General features: G+C 35.9%; 2 protein-coding genes across 4 annotated transcripts; one reads left to right on the top strand and one right to left on the bottom strand.

The window, feature by feature from the left end:
* Nucleotides 1-197: 197 nt before the first annotated feature.
* Nucleotides 198-12,455, bottom strand: LOC111050202 (biotin--protein ligase). 3 transcript variants are annotated; one of them, XM_022336480.2, is made up of 6 exons: nucleotides 12,310-12,455; nucleotides 11,681-11,893; nucleotides 9,849-10,157; nucleotides 7,494-8,669; nucleotides 4,172-4,360; nucleotides 198-1,626 (listed from the first exon to the last, which is right to left on the bottom strand). In XM_022336480.2, exons 2-6 carry the CDS (start codon nucleotides 11,833-11,835, stop codon nucleotides 1,449-1,451), a joined length of 2,007 nt encoding a protein of 668 aa, XP_022192172.2. In that variant the 5' UTR covers nucleotides 11,836-11,893; nucleotides 12,310-12,455; the 3' UTR covers nucleotides 198-1,448. The 3 variants fall into 3 exon arrangements, with proteins under 3 accessions (XP_022192172.2, XP_022192173.2, XP_039284481.1); XM_022336481.2 differs by having other exon boundaries at nucleotides 1,135-1,626; nucleotides 12,265-12,420; XM_039428547.1 differs by lacking the exon at nucleotides 12,310-12,455 and adding an exon at nucleotides 12,261-12,279 and having other exon boundaries at nucleotides 1,135-1,626.
* An 86-nt stretch (nucleotides 12,456-12,541) lies between these two features.
* On the top strand, nucleotides 12,542-21,221 carry LOC111050198 (mediator of RNA polymerase II transcription subunit 22). The gene is made up of 2 exons (XM_022336475.2): nucleotides 12,542-12,925; nucleotides 20,779-21,221. Exons 1-2 carry the CDS (start codon nucleotides 12,823-12,825, stop codon nucleotides 21,096-21,098), a joined length of 423 nt encoding a protein of 140 aa, XP_022192167.1. The 5' UTR covers nucleotides 12,542-12,822; the 3' UTR covers nucleotides 21,099-21,221.
* The last annotated feature ends 493 nt before the right edge of the window (nucleotides 21,222-21,714 follow it).

Below are 21,714 nucleotides of genomic sequence, written 5' to 3'. Positions count from 1 at the left end.
AAAGTATGCGTCTACACTGAACAGAACTGCGGGTCGAAAATTGTCTTCAAAATTTCTCTTTCCATACCCTTTTTTGAGCACTCATTGCCTGGACTAAAATTATATTGTAGAATTAATTTATTCAGTTAATCTAGGATTCAATCTTTGCAGTTCTTATTTGAGCTATGAGTTATGATAATAGTAGAAAATAAAACAAAATAATATGAGATTTGTATTTTATTGAAAACAACACGATTATAAAACCTGATCCCATCAAATTGAGACAACAGTATTTCTAAAATTATCCAAGCAATGGAAAACATATTAAGATTTATAAGTCATAAATTGAGCAAATATAATGAGGAATTTCTTTGGATCTGAAAAATTACACCATCCATCCTAACACCATGGAAATATACGTACAGGTACTTGAGAGTATAAAAGCCACCACAATTACAGCCTACCTGAATAAGATCTTTGGAACTGTGCTTAAATAAAGTATGAGCTATAGTGAAAATCTACTTGAGAATTTAGAGATACCGTATTTCTACTTGAGAACATTGGAGGTATTTGAGCTTCAAAATAATAGAATAGAGGAAATGTAGCATGAGATATTCCATTTTTCCTCCATATGATAGTAGGAACCTACCTACAACATGATAAGATGGAGCATTACCCTTTCATTTTATTTTAATAAAAATTAATAAGATGGAATGGATTGATGAAAAGAGTAGGACATGGTAACATGAGTTTCAATTATTATCAACAGCATACTACTCATTTCAACAGAATGAGACTAGTCTAAAATAATTATAAGAATATTGGAAATGAAAGTATTCATTTCTACAACACTTGAACAATTATTATAATAGTATGGTTACGTAATACGTAAATACTTTCTCCCATCTAGATTAAACTGTGTACGGTATTTGAGCAGAATAAAAATTATTTTAAAAAAGAATTGAAGAATATGTAAAGCTGCGTTTACACCAAAGTTAATTACAAAATGTTAATAACTTAATCCTTGTAGATTCTATTAGATTGAACATAACTTATCATACACATGATGAACATATGTGTTTGTCAAGTTCCGTTCATTCCAATAGCATCTATAAGGATTAACTTATTAACATTTTGTTGATAAATTTGGTGTAAACACAGCTTAACTCAGTACCAAAACCTATAAACTTACATAGTTCATTCAGTTAATATAATATAATAATAATATGAGAGTTCATTTTTCGGAAACAAACTGGCCACTCAGTTTGCACCATCTCAGTTTATGCTTGAACTCAGAATGTAAAGCTTTATCTAGAATAAGACCATAGCTTCATGTAATCCTAGATTAGAATTAAACTCAGAATATGGCCGGAATTCTCCGAAAACTCCATAAAACAAACTTATCCGATAATTAATTGCAAATATTCATGTAATAATGGATATTGAATTAACTGATCTTTGATAAATTCTCATAATACTTTGGGAGCAATAAGACCGGACATCATATCGAACGAGTTGCCATCGGGATGTACAGAGAACTGACGGTTATCTTTGTCGACAACTTTCAAGAATCCACAATTGTCGATGCCGACAATGGTCACCTGACGTTCGCTGCCGTCTTCTGTACGCACCGACACTTTTGAACCACTGAAACACACAAATAAAATATTTGATAATAGAATGAGACAGTAGATAGGGAATATATTGTATATTTTATTCTTTTTTTGATAAAGTTGCATAGAGATACAATGGATCCATTGAATAAAAAATAGAACCTAGTGACTAGCAACTAGTCATCAGTTCAAGCTATACAAATAACTGCAGAAGGAAATTTTTATTTATTTATTTACAATGTAAATGATACCAATGTAACATTGGTAGATAAAATAATAAGGTAGTCCTTGTGCTATTTTTCTTCCAAATTTATAGGTGAAGAAGTCCAAGATAAGGTTAGAATTTCACGAGTACAATTTTCATAAAATGTTATGTAACCGATGAACGTATTTTTAACCCTACACCACACCTGACATTATTTCTGCAACCGGTGACATATTTGTCTCTATTGAGTTAATCTTCCAAAATATGAAATATATACATGTGGTTCGATAGTCATTCTTGCAGACTATCCCACCGCTGGCCACCAATGTAAACGGAGGGGGATTGTTTCTTCTCTTTTATAATATTTGCTAAAGTTTACTGCTATCAATTCATCTACCGGCATTTGAATCCTTGATTGGTTGGGAGCTTTTAGTGGATTCGTTCATTCAAATGCACAGATTATCATCATTGTCACCTATTCCAGCAACTATAGTAACTACGAGCCAGGAACTTCAATGAAAATAATTTTAAAATTTAACTTCAGGTTTATTGAACTCTAAATAGGTAGAACGAATTAATAAGAGTCAGGTAACATGTCAAATTTTCAAACAGGACAAATTTATTCAGCAATCGATTCAGGTCAAGAAGACATACTCCATTTTTAATCTATACATTTTGGGAACCTGCTAACCTGCTGCAACTAAATTCGGGCCTCGGTCATTCTATGTACTAAATTTTGAGCTATAATACGAAAACAACAAGAGTTTGGCACTCACCATTTAAACAATATCTAAACTTTACTTTTGAGAACACATAATCCAAAACTCAATAAACTCAGACGTTATGAAACTTACTATACTTTACTTAAATTCACGCACACAATTAACTATTTAATTTTACATCTACTGATTCTATCAATTTTAGATTACTATACAACAAAATTACTGATAATGAAAAACTTTTCAATTTGTCCCTCTGGATGGGCAACAGACCCATTCAGAGGACCGAGGCTCGCGCACAGTTACATGATTTTTCGTTCGCGTCTCAATACCAACTGTCGCCTTTTCACTGCAAAAAGGTCAATGGTCGTACAATTCCCAAATACAGTAGCTTTTTCGACAAGAAATTGAAACTGCATTTGAAAAATGCACAAAAATTGCTTTAATTTCGACAACTAAGCAACAAGTTAGCAAATTCAATAAACATGGTCAAATATTCTCACACTAAAACGCAGGGTTCAACATACAGTAAAAATCAAAGTTCAAAAACCTGAAAAATGATATGAGATACACAAAAACAACTACAATAATACCCACTATTACAGTTAGTTAAAAATAAACATGAAAACTATAAATTTTGAATTTAGATGGCTTGAATTAATAAATTAATTAGAAATATTCTACTTAATTACCACTTGTAACGAATATACTGAGATATTACAATTATTCAAATGCTAATGAATTAATTATTATTATCAAACGAAAATCCAAATTTAATGCTGTAAATCACCCTGAAGACTTCTGCTACTGCAAATATTGACAACAGGGTAAACAGCTAGATGGAAATTCGATGAGCGCTACTATTCAAAAATTATTTGTCTTCCCGGGCTGACACACCAGAGGTCTTCGGGGTGAATTACAGCATTTTTAATCTGGATTTTCGTTAAATAATAATAGTAACTATACAAATAAAATTTGAAAATGTGAAATGAAAACGATATTGTCAGTTCCACATAATTGCTCAAATATATTATGTGTAACTAACTATATAGTTTTTATTTCACCTCGAATCTAATTTGTTATGAGCAATAAAATACCAGCAAGACCGCGGATCAAACCGCTTCCACATTAATTTTTCATATTTAATATTATCTCTTTGGAGGCAAAAGGTCAATAACCATAAGTGACACCTTAACTTAACATTCATAAATGTTGAGTATGATACCCAGTCAAGCTCCAGACTTGTGCGTGGTTAAGGGCGAACACATAGTTGTGCGGCGAAGGTAGATTCAAACTTGATGCATGAGAAAAGATTAGTACTATCTTTTCTCTATGATGTAATTGAATGGTGGCGCACTCTGGTGGCGAATAGTGGAGCGGCATGTTACAACTCCAATTTATTTAATACTATCAGGCCCGGTTGCACAAAAGCCGGTTAAATTTTAATCCTAATTAATTTCACAAGAACCAATCAGAGAAGACTTTTTCGAAAAATAGGCTTCTCTGATTTGTTCTCGTGAAATTAATCACGATTGAAATTTAACCACCTTTTGTGCAACCGGCTCTTAAGCTTGAGGCTAACTTCGCCTATCCACTATGATTTCACACAGACGATGATGAAAAATGAAAGGAATTGAATGGAATATTGTACTGACCTATGCAACCAGTGCTTGTAATAGAGTTGAATGACTTCGTCAATCCTGCCCCTCTCCACCATATCGATCAGCTGTTCGAACCGATTCAACAAAATGGCCACAAACTTCTCCAGCGTCAAATGCTCCACTCTGGTTCCCTCCTTTGCATTGAGAGCGTCTATCATGTCGTTTATGCAAGTGGTGGGTAACCTGTAGAACGGTGAAATTTGATTACCAAGTACACATTTGTCAAGTTGGCATTGCAGAAATATGATGGCCAGAATGAATACCATCTATACAGAATGGGTCAAAAGTCCGAGAACGGTTTAATATCTCATACACAAAGGTAATTTGATTGTGAGTGTGATTGGGGATTCTACTCAAATTGAAAATACTACTTTGCTATGACTTCAAAAATCTGGTCCGCCATATTGAATGCATCATTATTTTTTTAAATAGGAAGATGGTTATGCGATACATGATTTCGATACGAAAATTTATGAAAAAAAGAATGGCGAAAATCGCACATCGATATCACAAACCGTTTAGAAGATATTCACGTTATTAATCAATACTATTCAAAGCAGAAAGGAGAGAAAAATGTATGAGAACGGCTTAGTATCTCATAAAAGATTGTGATTAAAAGGTGGGTGTGATTGAGGATCCCTCTCAAATTGAAAATACTACTTCACTATAACTTCAAAAATCTGGTCCGCCATCTTGAATGCAACATTATTTTCTTAAATGGGAAGGTTGCCATACGATACATGATTTCGATACGAAATTTCATGAAAAATGAATGGCGAAAACCGCACATCGATATTTCAAACTGTTTAGAAGATATTCACATTATTAATCAATATCATGAATATCAGAAAAATTAAATACATAAGTGGCATGAAGATTTTTGAATTATCATCGATGGTTATAGGCCTGTTTTAATTATTATTAATCAATTAATTACTGTTTGAATAATGAAAGCAAATTTATTCAATTTGTGAAAAAAAGTTTACAAAAAACTAAATTCCATCTTTCAACAGACTCTTGCGGAGCACAGGTAACAACCTGTTCGTTTTTTATATTATTTACAAGCCTTATTTTACAATTTAATGGGCATTAAGAAAAATGAAGATGGTTTAGTCATTTAGTGTTGTATTTATGAATGAATATCAAGAACATTCTTTATAAAGGTGCGTACAGACTGTCGCTCTGCTCCGCAACCGAACGTCACTCCAGCAGAGCGATTGATGATCGACCGGGGAGCAACAGTGGTTCGACCGGGGAACGCGAGAAGAGATAACATCTTCCGTAACGTTCATGATGGGTGTGTGGGCGGTCCGACTGTGGTTCGATGGTAGTACGAAGGCGGTACGTGGGCGGTACGAGGGAGGAGCGTGCTCGGTGCGGGTTGGAAGCACGAATATGTGTACGCAGCTTAAAGCACGCTTTGGTTGCCTCCAAATGGGTTCACCAAAATGTAGGCTTACTAATTTAGGCTGGAAAGTAGTTGCCCACTGACCATTCTGTGAAAATTTTATTTTCTGTTCGGAAACACCCGATTTATCAGAACTATGTTAAGGACTCGAGGAGTCGGGGATGCAGACTGATTATGTAGTTCTACTACATATTCTATTAGTTTGAGTCTCATATTATTTTGCAGGCCAACTAATTTCAATAATTGACCGAGCGAAGTGAGGTCTAAGATTCAAGTCGACGGTTTTGCATTTCTCTTTAAGTTTATATGTTCCGCATTTACGGCGAAACGCGGTAATAGATTTTCATGAAATTTGACAGGTATGTTCCTTTTTAAATTGCGCATCGACGTATACACAAGGTTTTTGGAAATTTTGCATTTCAAGGATAATATAAAAGGAAAAGGAGCCTCCTTCATACACCAATATTAGAGTAAAAATCAGACTATAGAATTATTCATCATAAACCAGCTATCGAGTGGATTGTAAATTGCATGCAATGACGCATGCAATTAATATGTCAATGTAACTTGGTGAAAAATCAGCTGTCGTGTGGACTATTTATTGCTTTCAATGAGGCATTCAATTGATAACTCGAAATAGCATAGTATTTTCTCCCGACTTTTCTCTGCTTTCAACTCGGTAAGCTTTTAATGATAATAGCATAGTTGTTTACAACAAATTATTAGCATTGTCAGTACAACAACCCAAACAGCCATTAGTTTTTTACCCAATATCTCGCCGACACGACAGGACAGGACATAATTTACTCTGATTGACAGTATTAGAGGAGGCTGTGGTTTATAACTGCGTGAGGTCTATTGTTCACATAACTACTAGTTATAGTTAGTAGACAGTAGAAAACACAACAGGGCTTGGGGTGGAGAAACGATAGGGCGGCGAGGGTAGCTTCAAGACTGAGAGTGATGAATGTAATGCTTTTTGTGTAGTTGAGAAGTTGATATTGTGGTAATTATTCATATTGAATGAAAAAGACTAAGAAATTGTCAAAAAACCACTGATTTATTGATAATTAGAATATTTCTATTTAAGAAATAAATCTGATAATAGAAATTTTCTAATTATCAATAAATCAGTGGTTTTTTGACAATTTCTTAGTCTTTTTCATTCAATATGAATGTAATGCATGTATTTGAATTGTGGCGCACATGGAGCTCCACCAGAGTGAGCTACCATTGAATTGCATGCCTTAAATGCAGCACTCTCATACGTGGAGCTACCTTCGACGCTCCGCCATGTTTCCACCCTTAAGCTGAATTCCCACATATCAATGACAATATGGAAATATAATTTACATGAATTCTGATTGGACCGTCCTCACTCAGCACGGCCAAACGAGTATGAATAGTCCCATTTTAACTCATGGAAATAATATTCTCACTGTACCGCTTAGGTTGACCACTGAAGACAGGACAATAGTGTGTTGAACATGAGTCATCAGCGAGAACAAAAATCAGCTGCTTGACAGCAGCTTCTAACATAAAATACACAACCAATAACAATAAATAAGCCACTGGGATATTCCAAGTTACAATATTACTAAAATAATTCAACCTTAAATAGAGGAAGGAAAGATTAACAACAAAAAGTCGAATATACAAAAAACTAACCTTGAAAAATTTTGTTCGAAGCCTACACAACATGTATGACGAGCATGTGTGTATACTCTTGTTCGACACACTTGTCCTGTCGTTAGTGGCCACCCTAACTTTCAGTCACTCATATATGGGAATCCAGCCTGATACAGTGAACATGCTCTGAACAAACTGATTCATTCCATTAACCCTTGGTTCTGAATGAACATTGGAAAACATATCCTAATCGAAGGAAACTGTATTTCCATTACAAACCTGTTAAACAAGTTGACGCCGACCCCCAAATTGCATACAGCCTCCCGCGATCCCACAATACTGCTAGCAATGGCACCTCCCAGCTTCAGCCGTTTATCGGCGTAGATGTCATTCGGCCACTTGAGTCCCAACGACAATCGCTGGCACCCGGGCAAGGCGAGCACACACTCGACAGCGGCCAGTGTCACACAGTGCTGCAGCAGTCCCAACCGGCCGGCGAACAGCGACGCAAAGCCCACATGCACTTGCAGCGAGAACAGCGCACACCCCGCGGGACTCAGCCACACGTTCTCCCCCCTCCCCACACCCCTGGTCAGCGACCTCGGCACAACCACGAAGCCGTCCACCAGACGCGTGTCGACTACGTGCATCGATGACGTCATCACGCTCGCGAACACTCCCAACCGCCCCAGTTTGCGCGTTTTCAACTCGTCAAAAAACGACTTCACCGAAAACTCACCGCCACACCCCTCCTCGCCATCAACTAACACCGGTAGGAGGCTGGGGGAGGGTGGTGGAACATCCCCTACACAAAACTTTACGCCAATTCTCTTCAATTTTAACACACCGTCACTGCTCATCCTACTTTCCAAGTCCTTTAAAAACTTCCTCTTCGAAGCTGGATCCCCGAAAAAATAGCCCACAGTATATTCAGGCTCACAAGTGCGTTCACTGGCACACAATAATCCAAAATGTTCTTTTAGTATTTCAGCGAATATGTCTATACGTATTCTGTTGGAGTTCTTGAATGACTCACTAAGGTTTTTAGATGAAATGTTAAAGTTTTCAGTAAGAACCTCGCAGTTTTTAGTTGAATCGCAGGTTTTGTTGGTACAGTTATCTGACATTTCTCCGTTGGACAAATCTTGGTATTTTCTAGACAAACCTGAATTCGATGATGATTTTTTGCAGTGCTCATAACAATTACTATAGTTCATTGTCGAGTATTTGTCATTTTTGAACAAATTCTGATGGTTTTCTGTTAGCCCATGATTTTCGAGGTCGAATTCAAGATGCACATTGGAGAATAGTGTTTTTCCACCAGCTTTTGAAGTGAGCAGAATGAAGCTGGGTGTCATGGAGTTTTCTTCGAGGCCGAAAGTAGTCACTTCAAAACTGGTGAGATCGTTAATAGAGTTGGACAGTGTGATGCTGTTTGGTAGGTAGTTGCTGAAGCTGGAACAGAAAATTCATAAGTTTATTAAGTTTTCATAATTTTGTATAATATGTACAAGTGGATATTTAACAAAATTTGTATTTTACAAGAAAATTAATTATTGGAATATTGTCAACAATCAATAATACAAGATGGACAGAATGAATTAGTAAAATCTGATTTTTGATGAATTATTACGAGATTCAAAGATGCTCGATAGCAGGTTTTGTTTTTTCTTCTTTAATGGTGATATGGCAATTACAGGTATTCCTTGATTCATGTTTTTTTCTTTTCCTACTACTATTTGGTAATTGTTAAATTTAGTTTTAAGATTAACTCCCACCAGCGAGCAGGTTATACTTTTGCAGGTAGTAATTTTCACTTTCATTGAATAGATTGATTTTTATTACAGCATGTATATTGTGTGAAAAATGGAAATTAAATTTTATTTGATAATGAATCGAGACAGACTTAAATTAATAGTGGAATAATTGAGTGAGAAAAATATTTGAACTAAGTTTAGCACAAATGAATGAGATAAATATTGAAAACGTTGATAAATAAGGAATAAGCTTTGCTATATTAAATTTGAAAGCTGTTCAAAAAATGTGTATACATTAGAGATTGACAATGGTGTAATAACCGAAACCGGTCTTTCTAATTATCAATAAATCAGTGGTTTTTTGACAATTTCTTAGTCTTTTTCATTCAATATGAATAATTACCACAATATCAACTTCTCAACTACACAAAAAGTGTATACATTAATTTGATCTATTTTCTATCGAAATTCGGAAAATAAATAGTTTTGTGCTAGACCTGTTGATTATTTTCTCAGCATGCACATGATTTGTTTGACATTATGGAATGCATAAAATAAGTTTTAAGACCAAGATTAAAAAAAAAAACAGTTTTATGCTCAGCCTTGTCCTCCCCCGACCATATTTTATAGGCCTATTATAATTTTTGTGGCTCTGTTAATTAAAGACTGAATAAATAATAGTTATTTATTAGATAATAATTTACCTGTTTAATCAAATTTTCTCGTCATAAAACTGGTATTTAAGTACACGATGCAACTTTTATTAGATAATATTTATATTATTAGAATAGATAGATCATATTTTATATTATAATTTTTGTGGCTCTGTTAATTAATGACTAAATAAATAAGAGTTATTTATTAGATAATAATTTACCTTTCTAATCCATTTTTCTCGTCAGAGAACTGGTATTTGAGTACGCGATGCATCACTTCAACACGACTCCATTTTGAGAAAGTGAGCAATCCCATTTCATCTTTGACCTCAGCACCGGACAGCTGAGGAACAAATGCATCAAGCAGGTTGGATCCAAAGCACAGTAGACGACCGTTTCCGTCCGTAACGTAGGATTTGAGTCGGTTCGTTATATCCGGCGAAATGTGACCGGCAATAACGAGTAGGCAGACATTGTTGAGCCAGGGAGCTGTTAGCATTTGTGAGGTGTTCAGAATGTAGACTGTATACCTGCAAATTAGTAACAACAGATTAATTTCTTCAACTAATGTAGACTTCCAAGAGTTATAAAATCAAATAATGTGAAGGTGCAATTCCTTAGAGGCGTTCTAGCCGTGCCGCTCGAGCAGCGCAGCTATAAGCAGGAAGCTCTCAGCTATGAGCAGGCTTGACTGCATCAAGAGCTTCCTGCTTACAGCTGCGCTGCTAGAACGCCTCTAAGGATTGCACCTTAGGACAATCTTTTACTCTTCATTGAAGGTAATTTTATTACTCCTCTCTAGGACAATGTACAAATGAGCGAAAGACTTAAATGCTAAAATAATGGAGTACTAAAGGTCCAATTCCAAGGCGACGATTCTAGTCGTATATTAATCTAGTCGTAGTTTATTACTGTATTTCATTGTGGGCTACAGTCGACGTAGACGGTAATAAACTACAGTCATTAATAAAGCACGGCTATAACCACGCGTCTAGAGTCGTTGCTTGAGAATTGGATCTTTGGAGTATCAAAATTGTTATTTTAGGGTAAAAATCAAACTGAGGCGTCTCACATTTATTTTTTCATTTAAAGAATTTGAGTCGATATCTTTCATAATAATTAAGATAAAAATAAACGAATTGAGACAAAATTAGGAAATAGAAGAAATTTTGGGCAATAGCCTGTCTTTTCTTTTCCGACTACATAAATTTCAAGGTTCTTGATTATTTTACTAGAAGACGTACCCTGAAAATATACAGCAGGCTCCCATTGTGTGTCCGTAAATTGAAAGATGAACAATTTAAAAATGTGCTTCGAGATAAACTCCTCAAACTTCCACTCTATTCCTTGAGTGAAGAGGAGATCACTAGCTTTATTTGTCTCTTTGACATGCCATCTTGATAGTTAGTGCAATTTTATGAACGTTTATGTTTTTTTAATTTCTTTACAAAATCTATGCAGTGTAAAGACTGGTCATAGATGGAATTAAAAATTGAATTGAAATGACTATTTTATTGTTTGCTCTATCCAATAAATAAATAAAGCGTACCACTATCCTAAACTTTAGCTGATGATAATTATGATGAACAAAGAAATAAACCTACAGTTTTAGGTGGGTTCTGAACAAACAAATCGCTTGTCAACCTCTCTTCATAGACATCAAGAACAGGCAGAAAATAAAAAATCGACGTAATATTAGAAGCCATGAATAACATTGACTGTGGATTGTAATATCTATTTTATTCGTGTTAACTTTTCTAGAAACCGCGAGAACATATCTGGGCCCTGGTCAATCAAACGCTGAATATGAGGAGGTACCTGTAATTTCACCTAGCCACGAATATAACTCCTTCCCTCTCTGTATACTCAGAAAAAGATTGAATAAGACTATAGATCTTGGAGAAGGCGAGAAGTGGACTGCCGAGTCCCTCACTCCAACCTAAAAACTTTAGTGATCAGTAGCATGTGAGGTACAGTAGGCCTACTATAAGTTCAAGAACCAGAATTATTCTATCGTCCTCTTTAATCTATAAATGGATTTCAATTATAATACCTTTGTTTCTCCAGAACCAATGACAAAGTTTCTTTTAGGCATATAGCTGATGACTGACATTCTGAGTAGACTACTATGTTCGGAGGCTTGCCTGAGTTTGGTAGGTTGGAGGTCTCTTTGAGAATGTTGTCCAGTTTGGAAGTTATATCTTCCATTTTTATTACACTGTATGTTCATCCATGAGTGAATTTAGGCAAGACCCACAAGTAAAACCTGGAAAATGTTGAGACATTAAAAAATATAATTGCGAATTACTAAAATAGAGAAAGAAATTATAGACGAGGATGATTTCTTTATGACAATAACGTATGCTCTCTCTATAGTCTATACCAGTAGGCCAACTTGGAAACGACAATCATATAATTGAAGAAATATCTTTGAGGACTGAAAAATGCTTAGAAATTATTGTTGTTACGAAAAAATGCTTATATTACAAATATTTTGCAATACAACTGTTTGTACTTATGCATAAGAACTTTGATTAAAATGAGTTCACTTGCATTCTGCGTTTGATCCAAGTACTCAGAAAACAGCATAAATTCAACAGTTTCAAATTTCTTCAATAAACATGAAATAGTACCTACGGTAACTTATAAAAATCAAGATTTCAGATAAAGTTAAACACATACATATTTTGATGAATTAAATCAAGTACACCAACTGAATGTTTGCATTTTCACATGAATAATTATTATGCATTACAGAAAAATTCACATAATTATCATTGATTAACCTTCAATCTTCAAAAAAGAAAATTTGCAGGTTATGTTGTTTTTGTTTAGTTTCGATTTGGTTTGGACTATCGATAGGTTTGATATTTTTAGTTGACTATTCATTAATTATCGATACGTTAACCGGCTATCGATATTTATTGGACTTTTTTGTGATCAAGAATTTTTGAGGTTGGGGTTGTAAATATTTTGAATTATAACTTTATATTAATAAATGTTATAGATCAGTTCCAACTCCAATACATTGTAACAATTACAATATTAATGTAAGCTATTCATTTTTAAATAGAATTCAGTCTTGAAAGATCAATTTTAATCTATAACTATAACGTATACTCAGTATTTTAGGTTATAATCACATTATGCTGTTTGTATTTTGATTGAATTATTGTTTATTAAATATTTGATTAGATGGCTCATCAAAGAAATTTTCCACAATCCAAGGAAGCACTGTTGAAATCATACACTACTAGACTGAAGGATGATGTGAGGTCTATGCTTGAAAATTTTGAAGGTGAGTTTTATCGTCCCTCAAGCTTCTTACAGTATTTTCATGATTATATTATAATATTGAAGTTTAGATAGATTTATATTTCTATTGTTTAAATATAGAGGGAGTTTGGAAATAAAACGCCAACTATACTATAGCTTGTTAGCCGGATGCATTGTCTCTCATGGGGTACCGTATGTTATGTTGAAGAGACGGATTCAAGGATCCAAAGTTTCAAAGAACCTCACATGTCACCCGGAGCTCATTGTGTGTCCCAAGTACTTTAGTTGGGCAAACCAATACCTGTGTTCTTTACAAGATCCAGGAGTTTTTCCCTATACTAACATCCCATTTATCACCTGGTTGCTTGCAGCCAAACAGAGCCCTTCACCTTGACCCTAGACTTTCGCAATCCAGTGTGAAATTCTTGGCAGTCTCTTGAGATAGATTGGTCCTCGTGACCTATGTGAGTTCCAATCCTGGCCTTTTTGTAGGTCCTTCCACTGAGGGCGGGGTCGCTAAATTGCCTCTTGTGTGCCTGGCCACCCTCGACTCAGCCTCTTGACCCACATTTGAGCCTGAAGTTTCACCCATCTCTGGTGTCGGGTTCTTAATTTTTGCCCCTCCGTAACTTTACAGGGTCGAAAGCCTCACCTCTCCCAAGAAGTTTTGTCTGAATGGCCGCCTTTCTTTGAGCAGTGGAGAGGTTTGGTCTCTCCACCCGCAAACTGCTCGGTTGCTCTATTGCATCCTCAGGCATTCCTGCAGATCTTGCTTTTCTGGACTTCTGAGAAGCTCATCCTCCCTCTCCAGTTGGGATGGTGTGATTGAGCTTACGTCATCCATTTCGTAATCACTAGAAGCCTTCTCAATTTTGATAGCCTCTACATAAGAGTGTAGTGGAACCTCCTGTGCTCCTGATGCACCCATTTCAGATTTTACCTGAATTACCTTCCTTTTCACCAATACCAGCAATCCCGGATGGGTTGCGTCAAGAGTTTAAAATATATAACTATAAGATTGAGGAAGCTGCCCTGATGGGTTTGAAGGCAAGGCAACTTTCGGTTGCCTTGGGGTTTAATTTGTTCATGTGGTTCCCACGAAAAGCTAGGAAAGTGGATTCGACCAAGACAGAGCCCCCCGCATGTCCAGGTATTGCTAAATACTACAGGCGCCTGGTAACCTGCAAGCCACCATGAAACACCATATAAAAGCACTACCCATTAGCACGGCCCACATCACACATTGGGTTGGCCTTAGAAGAAGTACAAATATGGCAGAGGAAGGCCGACAGATTAAAAAAGAAAGAATGGCACAAAGCTAAGTCAATGGAAAAAGTGCCACCGCATTCTAGAAATGAAAAGTTCCAAAGCAAATTAAGAAGGAGAAGAAGGGCTTTGGAAAGGTTGTCCCTTTTAGTTGCCTCCCACGTCAAGCAGGGATACTGTGGGTTTATTCTGATTTTCAACAAATTCTTGATGTTCGACTCAAAGCTCCCCCAACCCGCAGGGGCCCTCATGGGGTAACTCATACACACAAAACAGTGCTCCCCATGAAAAGTCATGCATTTTTTGAAGACCCCTGAAATTAGTTGGGGCTCATCGTCAATGATATAGAAACGAAATTAATTCCGCGCATGCATAGTGTCTTAAGGGATGCGTCTTATCCGCTTGTATTGTGTTCTCCTTTAGAAGTCATGCAACCTGTAAGCAACTGAAAACACATTCCACTTGAACTTATATAGTTTTTGACTCATTATTTTACACGATCCACCCAAAACTTATATATCTCAAAATTTGCCACGCCAGCAAATAACCTTTGATCACGACATTGAATATTATTTTAGACTAAAAAAAGCATAACAGCACCAATTGTCTGTAGACGAGTAAAGGTACAATTCTTTGCAAAGACTGTACTATTCTAGCCGCGCAACGTCTGTATTTAGAGCTGTATATTTTTACAGTGTATTATTATTGAGAAAATATAGCATAAGCTATAGCTCAAATAGCAAACACTATAGATAATGCTTTCTTTTATCTATGGTATCATTTATATCAATTCTATAGCTTGTAGCCTATGTTGACTATTAAAACTATAGCAGCGCGGCCGAAACACTCGAGTTGTTTTACAGACGAGTCGGCACAACAGGACAGGAAGCTCTCCGAAGGCCGATGGCTTTTTACCCATAAGTTTAAATGGGATTATTCATAGTTTTGGGTCAAGCTGAGTGGGAACAACCCAATCAGAACACATGTAAATTATATTTTATTTGTGCCAATCACTACCACTGTCATTGGTGTGAATCCAGTTTTACTGTATATTATTGTAGTCTATGTATGTAGACTACAGCGCGGCTAAATATGTATGTATTAATACAGCGCGGCTACAGTCGTTACAGTCTTCGTTTAGGAATTATTGGATCTACAAGTTGGATTCGCATAAAGCAGTGACAGTGAACAGTAAAAATAAAATTCCCATGAGTTGTGGTATTATTCATACTCGTTTGGCCCGGCTGAGTGGGAATACTCCAATTAGAACTATGCGAATTATATAGACACTGTTTTATGGCAGTCCAGCGTTAGAATGCTATAGACTGTAATAGTTTCTAATTCTGCTAAATTTCAACTAATTTTCCCTCGTTCTCTGTTGACAGAAACTGTGGGAATCTAGCTTCAGACTGCTGTAGACTGTAATAGCGTAGAGAAAATATAGCACAAGAAGATATCTCATGGTATAGGTCGTTTATGTTCCAATCTTCAATGTTCTAGTTCTCAAGCTCCTATAGTGAGGTCCACTTTATAATGACAGTATTTGATCAACTTTGGTTTTGCTATCCTTGTCTATCATTCGACAAAGCCGGTGGTACTATCCTTTTCTAGGTCCACAACAATGCCAAATCTGTTTTTGACAGTGTAGAAATATAATTATTTAAGGCAGAGAATCGGCAACGCTGTTCTTCTATCTTTATCCACTGCCATTATAACGTGGGCCTTACTATAGTGATCCTCGTAGTGAGGTCCATGTTATAATGGCAGTGTTCGATTAGCAATGGTATTGCTATCCTTGTCTATCATTCAACAAAGCGGATAGCACTATCTCTTTCTCGCTTTGCCAGATCGTCTTTTAACAATGTAGAATTAATAATTAATCAAAAAAAAATTCCATCTTAATCATGAAAATTCATTATTAAATTATTGAAAAATATAATTTCTTGCTAAATAAAATATAATTGAATATTTTAAAAGAGAATAGAATTCCAGTAGCCTAGGACGCGGACACACAGCTGTCCAGGCTGGCGCAGAGCGAACAGGACACGTACGAGATGCATGTGCGCGCGGCCAACATTGTGCGTGCGGGCGAGTCACTCATGAAGCTAGTGTCCGACATCAAACAGTACCTGATCCTCAACGACTTTCCATCGGTCAACGAGACAATCGCGCAGAACTCGAAGCTGTTCCGGCAAAAGCAGACCGAATGCGACCAGAAACTGATGAGTTTGCGGGATGACATGGCTGCCGACCTCTATGATCTCGAGGAGGAGTATTATACCTCCATTTATAAGTAGACTTTCAGAAATCATTTCAGTGAGACTACAGTAACTCCATGTATAAGTAGTAGACGTTCATGAATATTCAGAAGTGATTTCAGTGAGACTATAATATTATACCTCTATCTATAAGTAGACTTTAATGAATATTCAGAAGTAATTCCAGTGAGATTTAAAGTTTTCAGTGAGAATTCCAGTAGATTTTCAATTGAAGTCTACTCAGTATATTGAAAATCTATTGGAATTCAATGAGTTTTACCCACACAAAACTTTTGATAACTTTACTTTTTAAAATTAAAAAAATATATAAATTTAGAATATATAGTTTTAGTTTCATTCTAAGTCATTGACCAGCGCTGCTGGATAGACTGTGTCAAGGGTTTATAAAACAATATCGGGGACCGAGCTTCGCTCTGGAGTACAAATAAGCATAAACAATTCATTACGAAAAAAGAAATTATAATAACATTCATACAGAAATGTTCTATCTAATCACAGTAAATTGAGATTAATTCCCAGAGGGATTCAAAAATTTCCCTCACAAGGGAGGCACAGTTGCACAAAAGCCGGTTAAATTTCAATCTTGATTAGCTTCACGTGAATCAAATCAAAGAAGACCATTTCAAAAAGATGGATCTACTGAAATTAATCAGGATAAAAATTACCCGGTTTTTTGCAACCGGCACTAAGTACCTGGTTGAATGATTAAAAAAGTTCAACAGCTGAGTCATAATTTTGACACAGTCCCACACACATGGACTCGCTCACTCACTTCCATCACCAACAGACAACGAAATAATTATTATCAGCTGTTTTTCCAAGGATGAATAATAATTATCCTTTTAATGTCCTTCAGCGAGTTTTCCCAGGGATGAGACCTAGTGCAATCGAATCTTTATATTATAAACCTACTATGTTCTGAATTTCGTGAGAATCGCTAGAGCCGTTTCGAGATCCGGTGAAATACAAACATATAAACATCTAAAAATCTAAACAGAAGTTGCTCGTTTAATAGTGTAGGATGTGATAAGAAAGTTTCAAAATGTCATCCCACTATCAAGAAATTCAATCAGGCTATAAAATGGATGTTATCAAGAAAGAATTCAAAACTGCTCGGAACTGTCTATCACTTCCACTATCCTTGACCCACTCTGGCAGCTTATTAAACATCTTGAAGGCAATGAAAGGATAACTCCTCTGAGTCCTTGCCAAACGGCATCTTGGCATGTTGATAAGGCGAGTCTGACGGGTTCCATAGCCATGTGTCTCACCACGAGTATCAGCACTCCTAGCTCTGTCTCTGATGCGAACCAGACATTCAAGAATGTACTGATTTACAACAGTAAATCACTAATTGATTTACAACAGTAAATATAGTGAGAATCACAGTATATTTTCAATTGATGTATACTTAGTACATTAAAATCTAATGGGATTCGATGAGTTTCAGCAATACCAACTGTTACTCATAGAAATAATAGTAGGTATTGGTTTCAGCCACAGAAAACTTTTGATACCTAACTTCATTTTTTATAAAGAAAATATACATGTTGGAAAGATACGAGGATTAACTTTTCCAAAACAAAATCATCCATTTCGTAATTATAATATATACAGGTAAATGATAATTACCGCATGTTATCAAGGTTGAGATACTTTCACAAGATATTCCAGCCAATGTGGAGCAAGCCATGGTATCTGTCAGGGAAGCTGCATTCGGATCTAGAGCCAAATCAATGAGTGGTGCCCACAATTAAGGGGAGTGTGCCCTCTAAGAATCTTCCATCTATTTATCATTTACCTGTATTATTATCTATATATATATAAAAGCGAAATGGCACTCACTCACTCACTCACTCGCATAACTAAAAATCTACCGGACCAAAAATGTTCTTATTTGGTAGGTATGTTCAGTTGGCCCTTTAGAGGCGCACTAAGAAATCTTTTGGCAATATTTCAACTCTAAGGGTTGTTTTTGAGGGTTTAAAGTTCGTCTTTTAGCATGTATATTCTTCTTCTCCCAATCTCTTAATTAGAATTGAAATTTCCATATCATATGTTACTATAGAACTATAATCTAGATAGAGTACCTCTTCGAAACAGTTGTTAACTGGCAACTAAATTAATAATTTTGTCAGGTTGGCATTAAGTTGAGTTGATTTTGTTAGGTTGGCACCAAGTTGAAGATTTAAATGCATTTATCGCGGAAAAATTGATTGGGCACTGCTACTTCAATCCTGGGAATATTATATTACTAGCCGTCAGGCTCGCTTCGCTCGCCATATCTGTTTAGCCAGACGTTTAGTCTGGACCCCCGACTGGATTGTCCTAATATAATATGATAAAAATGAAAAAATGCAGGCGAGCGAAGCCAGCCTGCTGATCTCATTCTTGGACGATCCAGTTGGGGGTCCAGGGGGCGGAGCCCCCTGGCTAGACGGATATGGCGAGCGAAGCGAGGAATCGATTTCCAAGTTGCCATCTGATTTGCAGAAACCACGACATGTACACTCATTAAATTTAATCATATTTGAATGATATCCTAACATATTGATGTTTTCCAATATCAATTATTGGGTCAATTAGTTGACATTTTAATGGCGGATAAATTGATTGAACATCAGGAGCAACAGAGGAAAATAAATCTTCATATTAGAATATTAAATGGAATATCTAGATTCTAGAAAGTACTTATTTATTGTAATATGTGTATTTACTGCATTGTAATTTACTTATTGTATTTTCTGTTTTGTAAATAAATATTGAGTTTTTTAATTGTTTTTATTCAATATTACAGTTCTCTAAAATTCAGAAACTGATTTTGGTTGTTACACTACAGTAATCTAAGAATTATAGAGATTATCAATCTCAAGTGAGTTAATTATTGATTGATAAAATAGTGTAACATCCGAAACTAGTTTCTTTATTAAATAGTGATTGTGACAATGACATAAAGAGATCATGATTAATATTTATGAATATTTTGAGTGCCATAGCAAAATCTCTATTACAAAACACATGAAGTGTCAAAGTCTGCAAAGTTCTGAGTATTGTAGATGGTATTGGTCACGATTCCTGACCCGGGCGAGAAAAATCAAAGATGGCGACTGGGTGATGAACTGTCAAAAGCTCCCATGAAACGCGGGTCGCCTAGCTCGAGTCATTGGAGCAGTGTATCCCTGAAGACGCTCAATGGCAAGTGCAAACAAAAGTCATGCCGGATATTCATATTGGTCCAACAAAGGCCAATGTGTGAATGAGAGGTTTGCCAACGCTGGCCCTCAAGATTCAAGATTGATTTATTGTCAGAACACTTTAACAAAAATGCAAGACAAAGTCAACAATTAAATAAAAAATTCTAAAATATAACAATAAACGGTAATAGTCATCACAGTCACATCATAATTATACAAAAATAAGCAATTCTATATAATATCATAAACATTTTTAAAACAGTATATCACAGTTGAGAAAATACACAGACATCACCACAAATCGTCATAACCATATGGACAGCAGACGATTAGAATCTTTTAACAGAAAACTTAAAAATATTAATATCACATTCTTTAATATGAGCAGGCAGTTTATTGAATAACCTCTTTCCAAATTCAACAAAACTTTTTAAAGCTAAATGGTAATTGCACTATGATAATCTAAGTGCTTCTGCTTGTCTTGTAAAATGATTGTGAATATTACTATTTATGGATAAGATGAAAAGATTTTTTCTGTATACATCAGACATTTAAACACATACAAAGCATAAACAGTCATAATATTAAGTTTTTTAAACAGAGGTCGACAATGTGCTCTACTATCTACTTTACAAATGATCCTTATGGCCCTTTTTTGTACAACAAAAAGTTTCTTCATATTGGTATCTCTCCCCCATGCCAAAATACCATACAACAGGTGTGACTGAATGTAAGCATAATATACAGCTACCAACACATCAATGCTAACAATATTTCTTAATCTACATAACATAAAAATGCCTCTAGATATTTTCTTACCCAATGAAAAAATATGATTTTCCCATTTCTTATTACTCTGCAATGTGATGCTAAGAAATTTGACATAACTAATATCTGTCTTACAACCAAAGTCAAAATCTAACAACTGGGTCTTATCTTTATTGAGACAAAGAAAGTTAGCAGCTGTCCAGTCCTCAATAGTTGCATTATTCTGCTCATTTCAACCAATTTTCCCGTGTTTTCTGTTGACAGAAATCGTGAAACTAGCTACTTATCTTCTTATGCTATCCTCTCCCTATGATAATAGTTGTTATTCTGCTCATTTCAACCAATTTTCCCGTGTTTTCTGTTGACAGAAATCGTGAAACTAGCGCGCGGTGACGCGGACACACAGCTGTCCAGGCTGGCGCAGAGCGAACAGGACACGTACGAGATGCATGTGCGCGCGGCCAACATTGTGCGTGCGGGCGAGTCACTCATGAAGCTAGTGTCCGACATCAAACAGTACCTGATCCTCAACGACTTTCCATCGGTCAACGAGACAATCGCGCAGAACTCGAAGCTGTTCCGGCAAAAGCAGACCGAATGCGACCAGAAACTGATGAGTTTGCGGGATGACATGGCTGCCGACCTCTATGATCTCGAGGAGGAGTATTATACCTCCATTTATAAGTAGACTTTCAGAAATCATTTCAGTGAGACTACAGTAACTCCATGTATAAGTAGTAGACGTTCATGAATATTCAGAAGTGATTTCAGTGAGACTATAATATTATACCTCTATCTATAAGTAGACTTTAATGAATATTCAGAAGTAATTCCAGTGAGATTTAAAGTTTTCAGTGAGAATTCCAGTAGATTTTCAATTGAAGTCTACTCAGTATATTGAAAATCTATTGGAATTCAATGAGTTTTATCCACATGAAACTTTTGATACCTCTACTTTTTAAAATGAAAAAAATATATAAATTTCTAATATATAGTTTTAGTTTCATTCTAAGTCATTGACCAGCGCTGCTGGATAGACTGTGTCAAGGGTTTATAAAACAATATCGGGGACCGAGCTTCGCTCTGGAGTACAAATAAGCATAAACAATTCATTACGAAAAAAGAAATTATAATAACATTCATACAGAAATGTTCTATCTAATCACAGTAAATTGAGATTAATTCCCAGAGGGATTCAAAAATTTCCCTCACAAGGGAGGCACAGTTGCACAAAAGCCGGTTAAATTTCAATCTTGATTAGCTTCACGTGAATCAAATCAAAGAAGACCATTTCAAAAAGATGG

Source organism: Nilaparvata lugens, chromosome 1, assembly GCF_014356525.2.
Source record: "Nilaparvata lugens isolate BPH chromosome 1, ASM1435652v1, whole genome shotgun sequence".
Lineage (NCBI taxonomy): Eukaryota > Metazoa > Arthropoda > Insecta > Hemiptera > Delphacidae > Nilaparvata > Nilaparvata lugens.
The sequence above is the reverse complement of the archived record's forward strand: the minus strand, read 5'-3'. Positions and strand labels throughout refer to the sequence as shown.